We start from the raw sequence: 14,136 nt of genomic DNA on the forward strand, positions 1-14,136 counted from the left end.
GTCTATGTTCTTCTAGACTTGTTCCTGCTACTCATCTTCACCAGCATTTGGTGGTGTGTTTTTGGATTTTAGCTCTTCTAAAAGGAATTTGCAATTCCCTGTGATGTTGAGTATCTTCTCATATGCTTGTTTGTCATCTGTATGTTTTCTTTGGTGAGGTGTCTTTTTCGATCTTTTGTCCACTTCTTCCAGGAGTGTTTATTGAAAAGACTATCCTTTCTCCATTGAAATTGCCTTGCTCCTTTGTCAAAGTTTAGTTGACTATATTTGTAATCTGTGTTAGTTTCCTAGGACTTCCATAACAAAGTACCACAAACTGGGTGTCTTAAAGCAACAGAAATTTATTATCTCACAGTTATGGAGTCCAGAAGTCTGAAAAGGTTGGCAGGGTCATGCTGTCTCTGAAACCTGTAGGGAAATGATCCTTCCTTGCTTCTTCTAGCTTCTGGTGTTTGCTGGCAATCCGTGTCATTCCTTGGCTTATAGATGCATCGGTTTTTGAACATTTAGGTTTCTCGGTGGTTTTTCATTGTTAGGAGAAGATGGTGATGAACTTTCTTACGCACTATTATTTTGCATATTTGTTTAATATTAATCTCAGGATCAATTCTAGAAATGGAATTGGAAGTCATAGGGTATGTACATTTTGAAGGTATGTTTAGTGACATAACTCTTCTAACCTTGGTTGCTGACTTAAAGGCTGGTTTTTGTCATGGCCTGCTGTTCTTGGATTAGGAATTGTTAGTGGGAAATATGAAGGAATTTGATTCAGCTGATTTCAAATTGTAGATCAATGTTTCTGTTGTTGTTTCCGGCCGCACCTCTCAGCATGTGGAACTTCCCCCACCAGGGATCGACTGCATGCCCCGTGCAGTGGAAGCACAGAGTCTTAACCGCTGGACCACCAGGGATGTCCCTAGATCAGTGTTTCTGAAACCCGATCTTCTGATGTAGGAGTTTGTAGAAACCGCTTCCAAGTTGTGGCTTGTGCTCTTGTCACGTATTTTTACTTCTCTAGAAGCTTTCTTTCTTGAACCCTTTAGTGCAGGGGGTCAGGGTATGGCAGGGACTGAGGCGGGAGGGAATATTGGTCATTTTGCATAAGCACTATTTTATGGGTCAAGCCCCGAGAACTTCTTTTGCTCCTTGTTTGCAATTGGTGTGCAGCTCTTTGTCCATCTTAATTACATTAGCTAGCTCTACAGATTTTTCAGGGGTAATTGTTTCACCAATTTTTCTAGTGAGACAGTTTTTCCCACATACTTATAATTATATACTTTTGAAATAACAAAAATGCTTGTGAAAATATTGGAACTTCTGTTAGATGAAAAACAATCTGGTTTGTCAGAAATGTAGATTTAGCAAATTACCTTGTGTAAAATAATCCAAGTCCCATTAATAATCTAAACTGCAGATCATTTATTGAGTGTGTAGTGCTTACCTAATTTATGCTGAAGCACCATAGAGTGCAAAAGAAAGAAGCATGGCTATTCTTAACAAAACTTTTACCTTGTAGATGAAAATGTACAACATTCACATCAGAATAAAATGTGAATCAGTTTTCATAAGGCTCTGTTATAGGCAATATAGACATATTAATACAATTAAAATTTGGTTTTAACAATGTGATCTCATTGGTCAAGGTGATTTGGAGGAGAAAGTTGGAAGAATTTACCTGAAATACTTTTGTTCATTGTCTTCTCATTTTAGGATTACATTTAAAAGACAATTTCTGTGATTGGGTTGTCTTGGAAAATTAAACCCATTTCAAGAGGACTTGGAGCTGATCCTCGCCTTGAGGAAGCAGTGGCTTGTTTTCAAGAAGCCACTTCTCATCTGAGGATCTACTCAGCATGCCTAATAAACAAGAAGACTGCTATTTTTTTTTCTATTCTACATGTACTAAAGTAAGAATTGGCATCTCTAAATCATTTCTTTCTATGATTTCCCTCATAAAATTGGATAAGATTTTCCCAGTATACCAAGTCGTCTTTATGTTTTGCTCAGCTATTTATTATCTGCTGTCAATTTTTTAGTAAAGGGTAGCATTCCTAAGGGAATTCATTCTTCATCATTTTTTTCTCTTCATTTTATGTTCTCCATATTCTCCAAAAATAAAAAGGTTCATAGCATTTAATCATCATTCAGTGTCCTTCTAGCTGTAATTAATCCGTTCAGGGTGCTTTTGGAATTAGGAACACTTTAACTGTGGCTGGCCAACTTTGCTTTTATTTACTTTGTGTTAAAATGAATGGGTGGGTTGTATTGTACTTGTAGAAATTGTCGTGGGTTGAATTTGACTTCTTGCTTCAGATTTTCTGCTGAATACTAAAGCCACTTTTCTAAATAAGCTTTTGCAGCTTTATTGCTTTTTCTTTGTCAGAGCTTCCTGTTTTTCAGCTTGATTCTTCTATAGCTCCATTTAGATCTGTCTGCTATTTTCTGTTGTTCCTTTATGACTAATTCTATACATGTGTATTTTTTTTCAAAAATTTTTCTTAAATCATATTGGTGCTATGTTTAAAATGGTCAGTTTTGAGCAAAGCTTTGATTTTATATAGCAAGTTGCACAACAGTAGCATTTTGTTTCAGATATTAACTTAGGAAATACATAGTGAAGTATGGAATTATACTTAAATTCTAATCTATTAACTTACTTTCTAATTTTCCATTAAAAACTAGTTACACAAGTCAGGATGTATGAAATGGTTTTGAAGATTAACAGTAAAATATATTTTTAAAGAGTACCTAATACTCCCATTTGTCTTTTTCAGCCCCATCTCTCAGCTCGTGTCATTCATGTTGTCAGATCAGATGTAGGATGCTGTCAAGAAATAGGTTTTAGGAAATTAAAAATTTGTTGACCTCAGATTGTTTGTGTCATCTCATCTCAGTTGTTTTCTACTTTACCTGTCTCTCCTTACTCCTTTGTGTTTGTCTAGATACCAAGAAATGTACAGTGAACATTTTGCCTGGGATCTAGTTTGGTACCACAGTTCTTTTCTGTATTATTCTCTTTGTTTACAGGGTGACAGCTGTCCATTCCGTCACTGTGAAGCTGCATTAGGAAATGAAACAGTTTGCACATTATGGCAGGAAGGGCGCTGTTTTCGACAGGTGTGCAGGTTTCGGCACATGAAGATTGATGTAAGTTTTCAGTCTGTATTATAGTAAGTAGTCTTGTGTCCTGATGGGCCAATAAAAAAATATGGGGGTAAAAAACAACATTTCATGTAACATGTGGGTTAAATTTTTTTAATGACCTAGTGAAATTTCTCTCATTAAAATGTTCACTTAATATCTAGATGTTATATGGTGTGAATTGGTGTCATATTTCTTAAAAGTAGTTTGGTAATCTGTCCAAAGTGTAAAAATTATATATGTATATTTGGGGGGTATTTATATTTCTATGTTTATTTTATTTTATTTTTTTATTACTATTATTTTTTTGCGGTACGTGGGCCTCTCACTGTTGTGGCCTCTCCCGTTGCGGAACACAGGCTCTGGACGCGCAGGCTCAGCAGCCATGGCTCACGGGCCCAGCCGCTCCACGGCATGTGGGATCTTCCCGGACAGGGCCACGAACCCGTGTCCCCTGCATCAGCAGGTGGACTCTTAACCACTGCGCCACCAGGGAAGCCCTCTATGTTTATTTTAAAGCAATCTGAACTTAGAGAAAACTTGCAAGTACAGTATTATAAAACTTTCTTCTAAGCCATTTAGGGGTAAATTACTGACATTTCCTATCACTTCCAAATACTTTCATGACTGTTTCCTACAAACAAGAAAGATACTCTCTTACATAACTGTGATACAACCATCAAAATTAGAAAATTAACATATATGTATTATTTTCATTGAATCCTCAGATCCCATTCACGTTTTGCCATTGTACTAGTGATGTCCTTTATTGCAGTAGGAGTGAGTCCAGAATCAAGTGTTGCATATAGTTGCCATAACTCTTCAGTCTCCTTCTGTCTAGAACAGGTAGTCTTTTCTTGCCTTTCATTGGCCTTGACAGTTTTGGTAGTTTTAGGGCAGTTATTCTGTAGTGTTCCTCAATTTGGGTTTATCTGATATTTTCTCATTACTAAATTCAGGTCATGTATATTTGGCAGGAATATCACAGAGCTGATATTCTTCTCATTGCTTACCATTGGGTGGCATACAATATTAATTATCCCATTACTGGTGTTGTTAACTTTGATCACTTCATTAAGGTGGTATCCACCAGATTGCTTCACTATAAAGTTTTCCTTTTCGTATTTAGTAAGTATTTTGTGGAGAGGAACTTGGAGACCTTGTAATTATCCCATTCCTCATCAAATTCTCAAGGTTTTTTTCCCTAGCTTTTTTTTTTTTTTTTTTTTTTTTGCAGTACGCAGGCCTCTCACTGTTGTGGCCTCTCCCGTTGTGGAGCACAGGCTCCGGACGCACTGGCTCAGCGGCCATGGCTCACGGGCCTAGCCGCTCCGCGGCATGTGGGATCTTCCCGGACCGGGGCACGAACCCGTGTCCCCTGCATCGGCAGGCGGACTCTCAACCACTGCGCCACCAGGGAAGCCCTTCCCTAGCTTTTTATGTGGGAACTCATGGTTTCCTATTTTATTCAATGTGTTATATGTCACTACTATCATTTTTTATCCTCAGGTTGACTCAGTTTGGGCCAGTAAGAGACCTTAAAGCTGGTTTTTGTGTCTTTTTGATGTTTCCATCGTTCTTTGAACATGTCTTCACTTTGTGGCTTAACAAGATTATCCAGGTTCATCTGGTACTTTTCCTCCTCCAGTTGTGGAATCAGCCATTTCTGCAAGGAGCCTTGGTTCCTTCTAGTGTAACTGCTCCTGGAGTGTCACTGCTTCCAGGCATGCAGTGGACAGAACAGAGGAATACATAAATGTATATAAATACATTTATATCATTGTTTATTACTTTAAGTATTGAAAATCATGAATTCACATAGATGCTTCCAGTTTACCAACACTACAGTGTTTTGTCTAGGCTTCTCCTTATTCATACTTGTAACTCTTTTCTCCAAAACTTGATTTCCATTGTTCTTAATCTTATTTGATCAGTCCCCTAGTTATGTAAACTAGACAGTGTATCACAGCCTATTTCTTCCTCTCAGTCTCTGATGGCACAGGACGTCTTTCTCACCTTGTTTCGATTCTGACATCCTGTACCAGGGCAGGCCTCCCACCTTGCTCCACTGTGAGGACTCCTTCCTCACCCTGCTCCGGACCTCATGGATGCCTTTTTCACATCCTTGGGCTTTGATACTCTGTGTTGGGCAGCCCTCCCATGTGAGATGCTTGTTTTCCTCACCCTGCTCATTCTCTGACTGTACCAGGACCCACTCAGAAGAGCCTGCCTTCCTCACCCCACTTGATCTTTGATGCCTATTCTAGGCTGACACTCCATGAGTATACCCTCCTCACCCTACATTAGGATCCCTTCTGCATAAAAGCCTTGCTCACCCTTCTCAGGCGCCAACCTTGTGCCAGGCCATCCTCCTACACAAATGCCTTCCTAACCCTGACACCCTATGCTGCTTCCACCTTGTCACGTGGATACCTTCCTCATCTCAGTCAACCTCCAACACCTTGCTCTGGGCCACTTGCCCTTCCCTCTCCCAACATGAATGCCTACCTTTCTCAGCTTCACCTAATGACTTTGGACTGAATTGTTTGAGAGGGGGTGGGGAAAGAAGAAAGAGACTAAATATGCAATTTGTATGCCTGTGGTTATATAACTACTCCATTCTGGTTTCAGATTTATGGTCTCTCAACTACATTCTATGCTGTCTTCCAAATAGGGAATTCATTAAATACATTCAGAAAAAGAAATACTCTGGAACTTTCAAAAAATCATGTTGTAACATTGCGAGCAGAGTGTAAACTGGCGCACCTCCTAGGAAAGGTGTATCAGTCTCTAAGAACATCTGCGTTTGGAGATTTTCTAAAAAACTCATGGGACTTGGCATATGGTTTATTCATGGCTAAGATTTATTACAGTGAATGTAGTAAGGATACACTGATCATAAAAGAAAAAAACACAGAGTCTGGAGGAATCCATGTGTGGGTTTCTTTTATCATCTTTCGCTCCTATAAGGGGTCACAAAGAACATACACTTGCCCAGTGGTGAAAATGCAGCAACATGTGTGGGGTGTTTTTGACCAGGGAAGCCCATTAGATCAGCATCCAAATTTTTTTGTTGGGGCTGGTCACATAGGCACCCTCTACCTAACACATACCAAAACTCTAGTCTCCTAGAAGGATGTCAGGTGTTCAGCATAAGCCATATTGTTTGCATGAACAGTCCAGGCACAGTGATCAGTTAACTGACCAGGAGCATTATAAGAGCCAATTTCCCACATGCCAGGAAAGGGCCAGCCTTACAAGCAGGCTATCTGAGGACTGCAGGCTTAGGGCTACTCTGTTAACTCTTTTTTGCACAGAGGCTTGTTGGGCTGCATCTTTCAAAATTACTAACTGCTTGTACCTTTGTCTCATCTGTACTCATGTGCAAAATGAGATCTATGCAGAATTACTCATTGTAACATAATTTGTAATATGTAAAGTGTATGAAGCAACCAAACCTTCATTTAAAACAAATTTTATTACGTTCATACAGTGGAGTGCTGGGCAGCTGTTACCAAAAAATTTTAAAGGGATACTACTTATTTATTTATATGAAAAGATCAGGATATAGTGTCACTGAAAAAGCAAAGGACAGAATAAAGTGTGTAATGTACTACCATTTGTGTTAAAAAAAAAAGATAAGGAAAAGAATTTATATTTGTTTTTCACTCGTATATGCATTTTAAATGTCTCTGGAAGTATAAAGGAGAAACCTAACAACAATGGCTATAGGAGAGTGGAGACGGGAATGGTAAGGAGTCGTTTTACTGTATACCCCCCTTTCTAGATGCATCGACTTTCATTATTCATGGGTTCCATATTTGCAAATTTGTATATATGCTAAAATTTATTTATAACCCCCAAATCAGTACAGATGTCTTCTTCATGATCTATTTAATGCCATGTTTGTTTGCATTTTTGTGCTTTTTGTTTGTGATTTTGCTGTTTTAAATGGCCCCCAAGTGTAGTGCTGAAGTGCTGTATGTAATGTCCCTAAGTGCAAGAAAGCTCTTATGTGCCTTGTGTAGAAAACACGAGTGTTCAATAAGCTTCATTCAGGTGTGAGTTATAGCGCTGTTGACCTTGAGTTCAGTGTTAATGAATCAATGATATTTATTTATTAAAATTTTATTTAGTTTCGGCTGCATTGGGTCTTTGTTGCTGTGCACAGGCTTTCTTTAGTTGCAGCGAGTGGGGGCTACTCTTCGTTGTGGTGTGCGGGCTTCTCATTGTGGTGGCTTCTCGTTGTGGAGCACTGGCTCTAGGCACGCAGGCTTCGGTAGTTGCAGCACATGGGCTCAGTAGTTGCGGCACGCAGGCCCTGGAGTGTGCGGGCTTCAGTAGTTGTGGTGTGTGGGCTCTAGGGCATGCGGGCTTCAGTAGTTGTAGCACATGGGCTTAGTTGCTCCACAGCATGTGGGATCTTCGTAGACCAGGGATTGAACCTGTGTCCCCTACATTGGGGACAGATTCTTAACCACTGCGCCACCAGGGAAGTCCCCAATGATATTTATTAAATAAGGTGTCTTTAAACACAGACACACATAAAACAAGATTATGTATTGATCACTTGATGAAAATGTGACCAGGAGCTTTCAGGAACCCAACTCTGTTTCCTTGAGCAGAATGGTTCAGTATTTGCTAATTAAATAATGTGAGCATTAACGGTATATCTTTGGACCATGTGCTATGTTACTATTAAAAAGTTAAAGGAGTAATCATATAGGAGAATGTTACCATGGAGGATGTGTTGCTAAGTGAAAATGTACAGAATTATATGGAACAACTTTCTTTTAAGTGTGAATCAATACATTCTACAGGTTTTTGTTTTTGTTTTTTAAGAAAAAGAATTCTATACCAAAATAAGTGACTCTCACTGGGTAATGGCCTAACAGGCATTAATTTTATTTTCCAAGTCATCTTCATTGCTTATGTATTACTTTTTATTTTGAAACAAAATTCGGTAAAAGTATTAAACAGACCAAATAAACGTCATGTGATAAAGAGGATGCTCTCACAGTAGTCATCCAGTAATTTGAAGATTGCTTTCAGGAAAGAAGTAAAGACTTAAGCAAACACAAATCCAGGAGCAAGGAAGATTGGCATTAGATTCTGCCTCAAGGAGTAATAGAATAATTGTTGTTATTCTAAAAAACAATGGTATCTATTATATTTACCTTTTAAGTGTAATGGGAGACTAATAAATACTATCCAGTTTTTTCAGAGGCAAAGTTACTTGCTATACTTTTTTAAAATACGTGGCAGTAAATGCAGGACATAAATTTTTGTTTGTTTGTTTTGTTTTGTTTTTTGCGGTACGTGGGCCTCTCACTGTTGTGGCCTCTCCTGTTGCGGAGCACAGACTCCGGACGCGCAGGCTCAGCGGCCATGGCTCACGGGCCCAGCCGCTCCGCGGCATGTGGGATCTTCCTGGACCGGGGCACAAACCCACGTCTCCTGCATCGGCAGGCGGACTCCCAACCACTGCGCCACCAGGGAAGCCCCAGGACATAAATTTTTTACATAGTTTTTACCCAGTCGCCTTTCAGAGATGTTGAGCTAATTTATATCTTCATTATCAGTATGCGGGACTCCATGATTCTTCCACATCCCTACCAACACAGTGTATTATCAAATTATCAATCTCCCAATATAGTAGATATTGGGATCTTTGCCCTTTTTGATACATTTAGGGATCTTTTTGTAATGGTCATTGTTCCTCTGTTTCTTTCCTCCATATTTAAAAATTTCTGAAGTAGTGCTTCTGTTCTTTCCCGGAAATTTAATCCTTAGGCTGCTTATTATGAGAGATCCAACATAATGCAGGTTATTAATCAGAATTTAGTTGCTTTTCAGAAGTGCTTACCACGTCTTTTTTTTTTCTTTTTCTTTATTGAACTATTTGTTAAAGTATATATAGAAATGTGCACATATCATAATCTTACAAGTTGAAGAATTTTCACAAAGTGAATACACTTACTAGACCAGCACCCTGATCAAGAAATAGAACATTTCCAACACTCTGTCTTCCCCCTTTATCTCTTCATTGTCACTCACCACACCCCCAAAACTAATCACCGTCTTGACTACTCTGCAATAGAGGAGTTTGCCTGTTTTGGTCTTTACATAAATGGAATCATACAGTATGTGCTCTTTTGTGTCTGGCTTCTTTTGTTCTGCACCCATGGTGTTAAGTTTATTCCCTCTCATTACTGGATAGCATTGTATTTTATGAAAATACTACAATGTATTTATCCATTCTAGTGTTGATGTACATTTGGTTTGTTTCCATTTTGGAGCTGTTACAAATAGTGTTCTTTGAATATTCTTTATATACATCTAATGTGTATATTAGAACTTACGTATGTGTTTCTCTTGGACATATATCCTGTTATCCAGCAAATCATTCTAGATGTACCGGTATTCTTGTTTTTCTTGTTCCCCTTTATAAGAGCGAGGTAGCTTGGGAAGGAAAGATACCACCCTAGTGTGTTACATGAACCTTTAGAAGTCACGAATGGGAAGAATTTTTCCAAGTCCTGAACTCTCAGCTTCAAATAATAACTGCAGTTTATTGAGTCTTTTCTGTGTGCTAAGTGCTTCATGTACATTATTTCATTTAATTCTCATGAGAAACTAATTAATAGCTACTGTTACTCCCATTTTATAGCTGAGGAAAGTGAGACTAAGAGGTATTAAATTATTTGACATCACATGGTCAATAAGTAACATAATAGAGATTCTGACTCTTATCATTGATTCCATAATCTTACCCTACTATATTACCCTGCTTTTCTAAATTAAATATAGACATTTAGGAGTTCAAGGATGAGGGCAAGGAGGAAAGACTAGCAGACTACTTCCCTGCTCCTTTCATCTCTCTGTCATGCTAGAATAAGTTACTTTCAGCAACCCTTCTGCCTCATACTCAAAATCATTTCATATGCCTCAGATTTTTTAACCTTGTATGAACTTTGTCCAGAAAACATGACCAAATTAATACAGGTCACACTATTTTTTATTTGAAAACGATGTGTTTTTCCTCTTACAGAAAAAACGCAGTGAGATTCCTTGTTACTGGGAAAATCAGCCAGTGGGATGTCAGAAACTAAACTGTGCTTTTCATCACAACAAAGGACGTTTTGTTGATGGCCTTTTCCTACCTCCAAGCAAAAGTGAGATTTGTTTCAATTTTAAAAGAATAGTTACTGTATAATGAACACCTACATGCACAATGTACAGAGTACTTTATAAACATTGCCTTCTTTTAGTCTTTTGAGAGAGCAGTATTATTTTCGCTTCACAGATGAGGGTATTGAACTTTATTAAGATTAAATGACTTGTACACAGTCATAAGCCAATAAAATAGCAGTCACAATTAAAACTTTGTTGCCAAAATCCATGCTGCTTCACAAATGTTTCTTGGCAAGAGAGTTTAGATTACTATAGCTTATTACCTCATTTCCCATTTTCTTATCATATCTATAGAGATTTTCAAAAGAAACTTGATTCTCCAGGCCAGGGGTGTTGGCAAGTCTGGTCTTCCACCTGTTTTGTAAAATAAAGATTTATTGAAATGAAGCCCTACCCATTTGTTTATATATTTTCTGTGGCCAGATTTTGTGCTACGGCTTCAGAGTTGAATAGTTGAGACAAGATCTACAAGGCCTAAAATATTTACTATATACCTCTACAGAAAAACATTTGCTAACCCTGCCCCTGCTCTAGGGTGTAATCTAAAATGAAACTTACACTCTGCCAAAAGCTAGTATTTATTTCTAAAGTCCTTTTAAAGTAATTTCCTAGTGGAGTGATCAGCCATTTAAAAGCCACATCTGCTATGTGATTAAAATTTGATGGTTATATATTTTTATCTCTATTTAAGGGGAAAAAAGGCTCATTCCTTTCTGGTTTAATTCAGAAGTATTGCCCGCTCTCTCTTTAAAAAGCTGCTGCTTGATCAAAAAGCCTAGAATTTCAGTATTAATATTTAATGTCTAGAATTTGTAAACAGTTACTGTGCATCTAGCTTCCTGTTTATTCTCTGTTTTGAGCACGCACTTTGAGTGTGTTTACATGCAGTGAATAGTTATTAGCTGAAAGCCACATTTTCCCTCCCTGGGAGTTTAAAACCTCATTGGGAAAATGGGGAAATTAAAAATTAGATTAAAATTTTAATTAAAAGACATAAATTAAAAGGACATCATGCTCTAAGAAAATCACCAAACTTATGATAGGTGGTTGGAGATTTTTTTTTTTTAAAACATCTTTATTGGAGTATAATTGCTTTACAACGGTGTGTTAGTTTCTGCTTTATAACAAAGTGAATCAGCTATACATATATCCCCATATCTCCTCCCTCTTGTGTCTCCCTCCCACCCTCCCTATCCCACCCCTCTAGGTGGTCACAAAGCACTGAACTGATCTCCCTGTGCTATGTGGCTGCTTCCCGCTATCTATCGGTTTTACATTTGGTAGTGTATATATGTCAGTGTTCCTCTCTCACTTCGTCCCAGCTTACCCTTCCCTCTTCCCATGTCCTCAAGTCCATTCTTTACATCTATGTGTTTATTCCTGTCCTGCCCCTAGGTTCATCAGAACCATTTTTTTTTTTTAGATTCCATATATGTGTGTTAGCATACGGTATTTGTTTTTCTCTTTCTGACTTACTTCACTCTGTATGACAGACTCTAGGTCCATCCACCTCACTACCAATGACTCAATTTCGTTTCTTTTTATGGCTGAGTAATATTCTGTTGTATATATGTGCCACATCTTCTTTATCCATTCATCTGTCAATGGACATTTAGGTTGCTTCCATGTCCTGGCTATTGTAAATAGAGCTGCAGTGAACATTGTGGTACATGACTCTTCTTGAATTATGGTTTTCTCAGGGTATTTGCCCAGTAGTGGGATTGCTGGGATATATGGCAGTTATATTTTTAGTTTTTTAAGGAACCTCCATACTGTTCTGTCCGAGATTTTTGATGAACTGGGACTGTATCTTCTATTTTTAATTTATGACTAACTTTGTATGTCTAGCTGTGTTGCCCACTGTGCCTGAGTCTCCAGAAGAGGAAGTGAAGGCTAGCCAGCTCACAGTTCAACAGAGCAAATTATCTGTCCAGTCTAATCCCTCTCCTCAACTGCGAAGTGTTATGAAAGTGGAAAGTTCAGAAAATGTTCCTAGCCCTACACATCCACCAGTGGTAATCAATGCTGCAGATGATGATGAAGATGATGATGGTAAGCTTTAGCTCTTTCTTTAAGGCAAGTAAATGATCAGGGTAACTTAGTGAATTAGAATCAGACTTAAAGGTCTAGACCTGTTTTTAATTGCAAATTTGCCTTAAATTTTGATAATATAGATCAGTGTTCTGAGGAAGGTGATGAAACCAAAACACCTACCCTGCAACCAACTCCTGAAGTTCATAATGGATTACGAGTGGCTTCTGCCCGGAAACCTGGGGTCAATTTAAAACAAGGTAAGAAGAGGCTATATTGATGCTGGTTCCTGTTCATAAATCTTACAGCACTGTTGAGTGAGTCCAGACTATTTTAAATACCTTTGAAATTTAGTTCATGTTTACCACCACCTCCATCTTCCTTGCGCCCATTATACACACACACACACACACCACAATTTCTTTTATTCATTGAACAAACATTTGAATGCCAGCTGTGTACAAATAAAATGCAAAGATGAAATGGTGCTGGTTCCTCATGTGGTTGCTATTTGCATTCCTAGGTGAATGTTTGAATTTTGGGATAAAAACTCTTGAAGAAATTAAATCAAAGAAAATGAAGGAAAAATCAAGGAAGCAAGGTGGTGAGTTATCAGGAGTTTTGACATGGAGGCTTTTTTAAAAAATAAATAAATTAATTTATTTATTGACTTGGTTCCCCCGGGTCTCAGTTGCGGCAGGCAGGCTCCTTAGTTGCGGCATGCATGTGGGATCTAGTTCCCTGACCAGGGATGGAACCCAGGCCCCCTGCATTGGGAGCGTGGTGTCTTAACCACTAGACCACCAGGGAAATCCTGACACGGAGGATTGAATGTTGCTAGAGAAGAATAGAAAGGACACTTCTGCAGCAATGAAGACCCAATTGCAGCCCAAAAAAAAGATACTTCTGATAATAAGGACACTTGACACCAACCAAAATGAGCAAATAGATTTTGATTTTTGTGGCTTCTTTGAAGTAAAACACAGTCTTATTTAAATCACAGTTGCTTTTTTAACCCATTGCAGCTGTTTCAGTCCCTAACTGTTCAGAGCTAGCCACATACAATGAAGAACCTGAAAGAACTTGTTTGTTTATTTTGAGAAATATAACTCTAAAGAATAGCATATAAGCTTTTTTTTTTTTTTTTGAACGCATTGCATGGCTTGCGGGATCTTAATTCCCCAACCAGGTATCGAACCCGTGCCCCCTGGAGTGGAAGCATGGAGTCCTGATCACTGGACTGCCAGGGAATTCCCTAAACTATTATTTAAAAGAGGAAAAAGTTTATTTTGTAGTAGGTGAATTCTTCCTCAAGAGCTGCTAGGATTTTCTTCTGGTGCTTGCCTTAGCCTGGTTGATCTATATTTCCAACCCTAAAAATTATATAGTGTGAAATGTATTTAGAGAGAATCAAATGGTTGGTTCTAAGTGCCTTCTTGCTAAAGATTGTTCCGTAGCAACTTTGGAGTTGTGTTTTGCAGATGATTGAACATAGATGGAAAAGATTGAATTGACACACTTAATAGCTGATGTGCTTCTGAGGTTAACTTTAAGATAATGTTAGCCTTCCTAGTAAATAAAAGTACATGGAGTGCCTGAGTCACTCAGAACAGTTTTATATTTTACTTTCACATTGTGCCAAAGGCAGATAAAAATAAGATTATCTCCCCTTTCCCTACTCCATTTCACTGTAGGCAAACAGGAACAGAAAAACTGATTGACTTGTAGTCCAGTGGTCTGTGTTGGATTTACCTGGTCTTAAAAACAGAA

The 14,136-nt window shown here is 38.3% G+C and overlaps 1 protein-coding gene across 12 annotated transcripts in view; it reads left to right on the forward strand.

The window, feature by feature from the left end:
- The window catches only part of ZC3H11A (zinc finger CCCH-type containing 11A), a 44,134-nt gene that overhangs the window by 12,687 nt on the left and 17,311 nt on the right, over positions 1 to 14,136 (forward strand). For 7 of the 12 annotated variants that reach the window (XM_081224043.1, XM_081224046.1, XM_081224049.1 and 4 more), the window contains 6 exons: positions 1,711 to 1,907; positions 3,028 to 3,147; positions 10,193 to 10,316; positions 12,184 to 12,387; positions 12,510 to 12,626; positions 12,890 to 12,970. In XM_081224043.1, coding sequence (XP_081080169.1) covers positions 1,854 to 1,907; positions 3,028 to 3,147; positions 10,193 to 10,316; positions 12,184 to 12,387; positions 12,510 to 12,626; positions 12,890 to 12,970 — 700 coding nt within the window. In that variant the 5' untranslated portion in view covers positions 1,711 to 1,853. Of the gene's footprint in view, positions 1 to 1,710; positions 1,908 to 3,027; positions 3,148 to 10,192; positions 10,317 to 12,183; positions 12,388 to 12,509; positions 12,627 to 12,889; positions 12,971 to 14,136 lie in introns of those variants that run through there. The other 5 variants (XR_014015043.1, XR_014015044.1, XR_014015045.1 and 2 more) reach the window with 1 other exon arrangement.

Source organism: Mesoplodon bidens, assembly GCF_964165515.1.
Source record: "Mesoplodon bidens genome assembly, chromosome: 2".
Lineage (NCBI taxonomy): Eukaryota > Metazoa > Chordata > Mammalia > Artiodactyla > Ziphiidae > Mesoplodon > Mesoplodon bidens.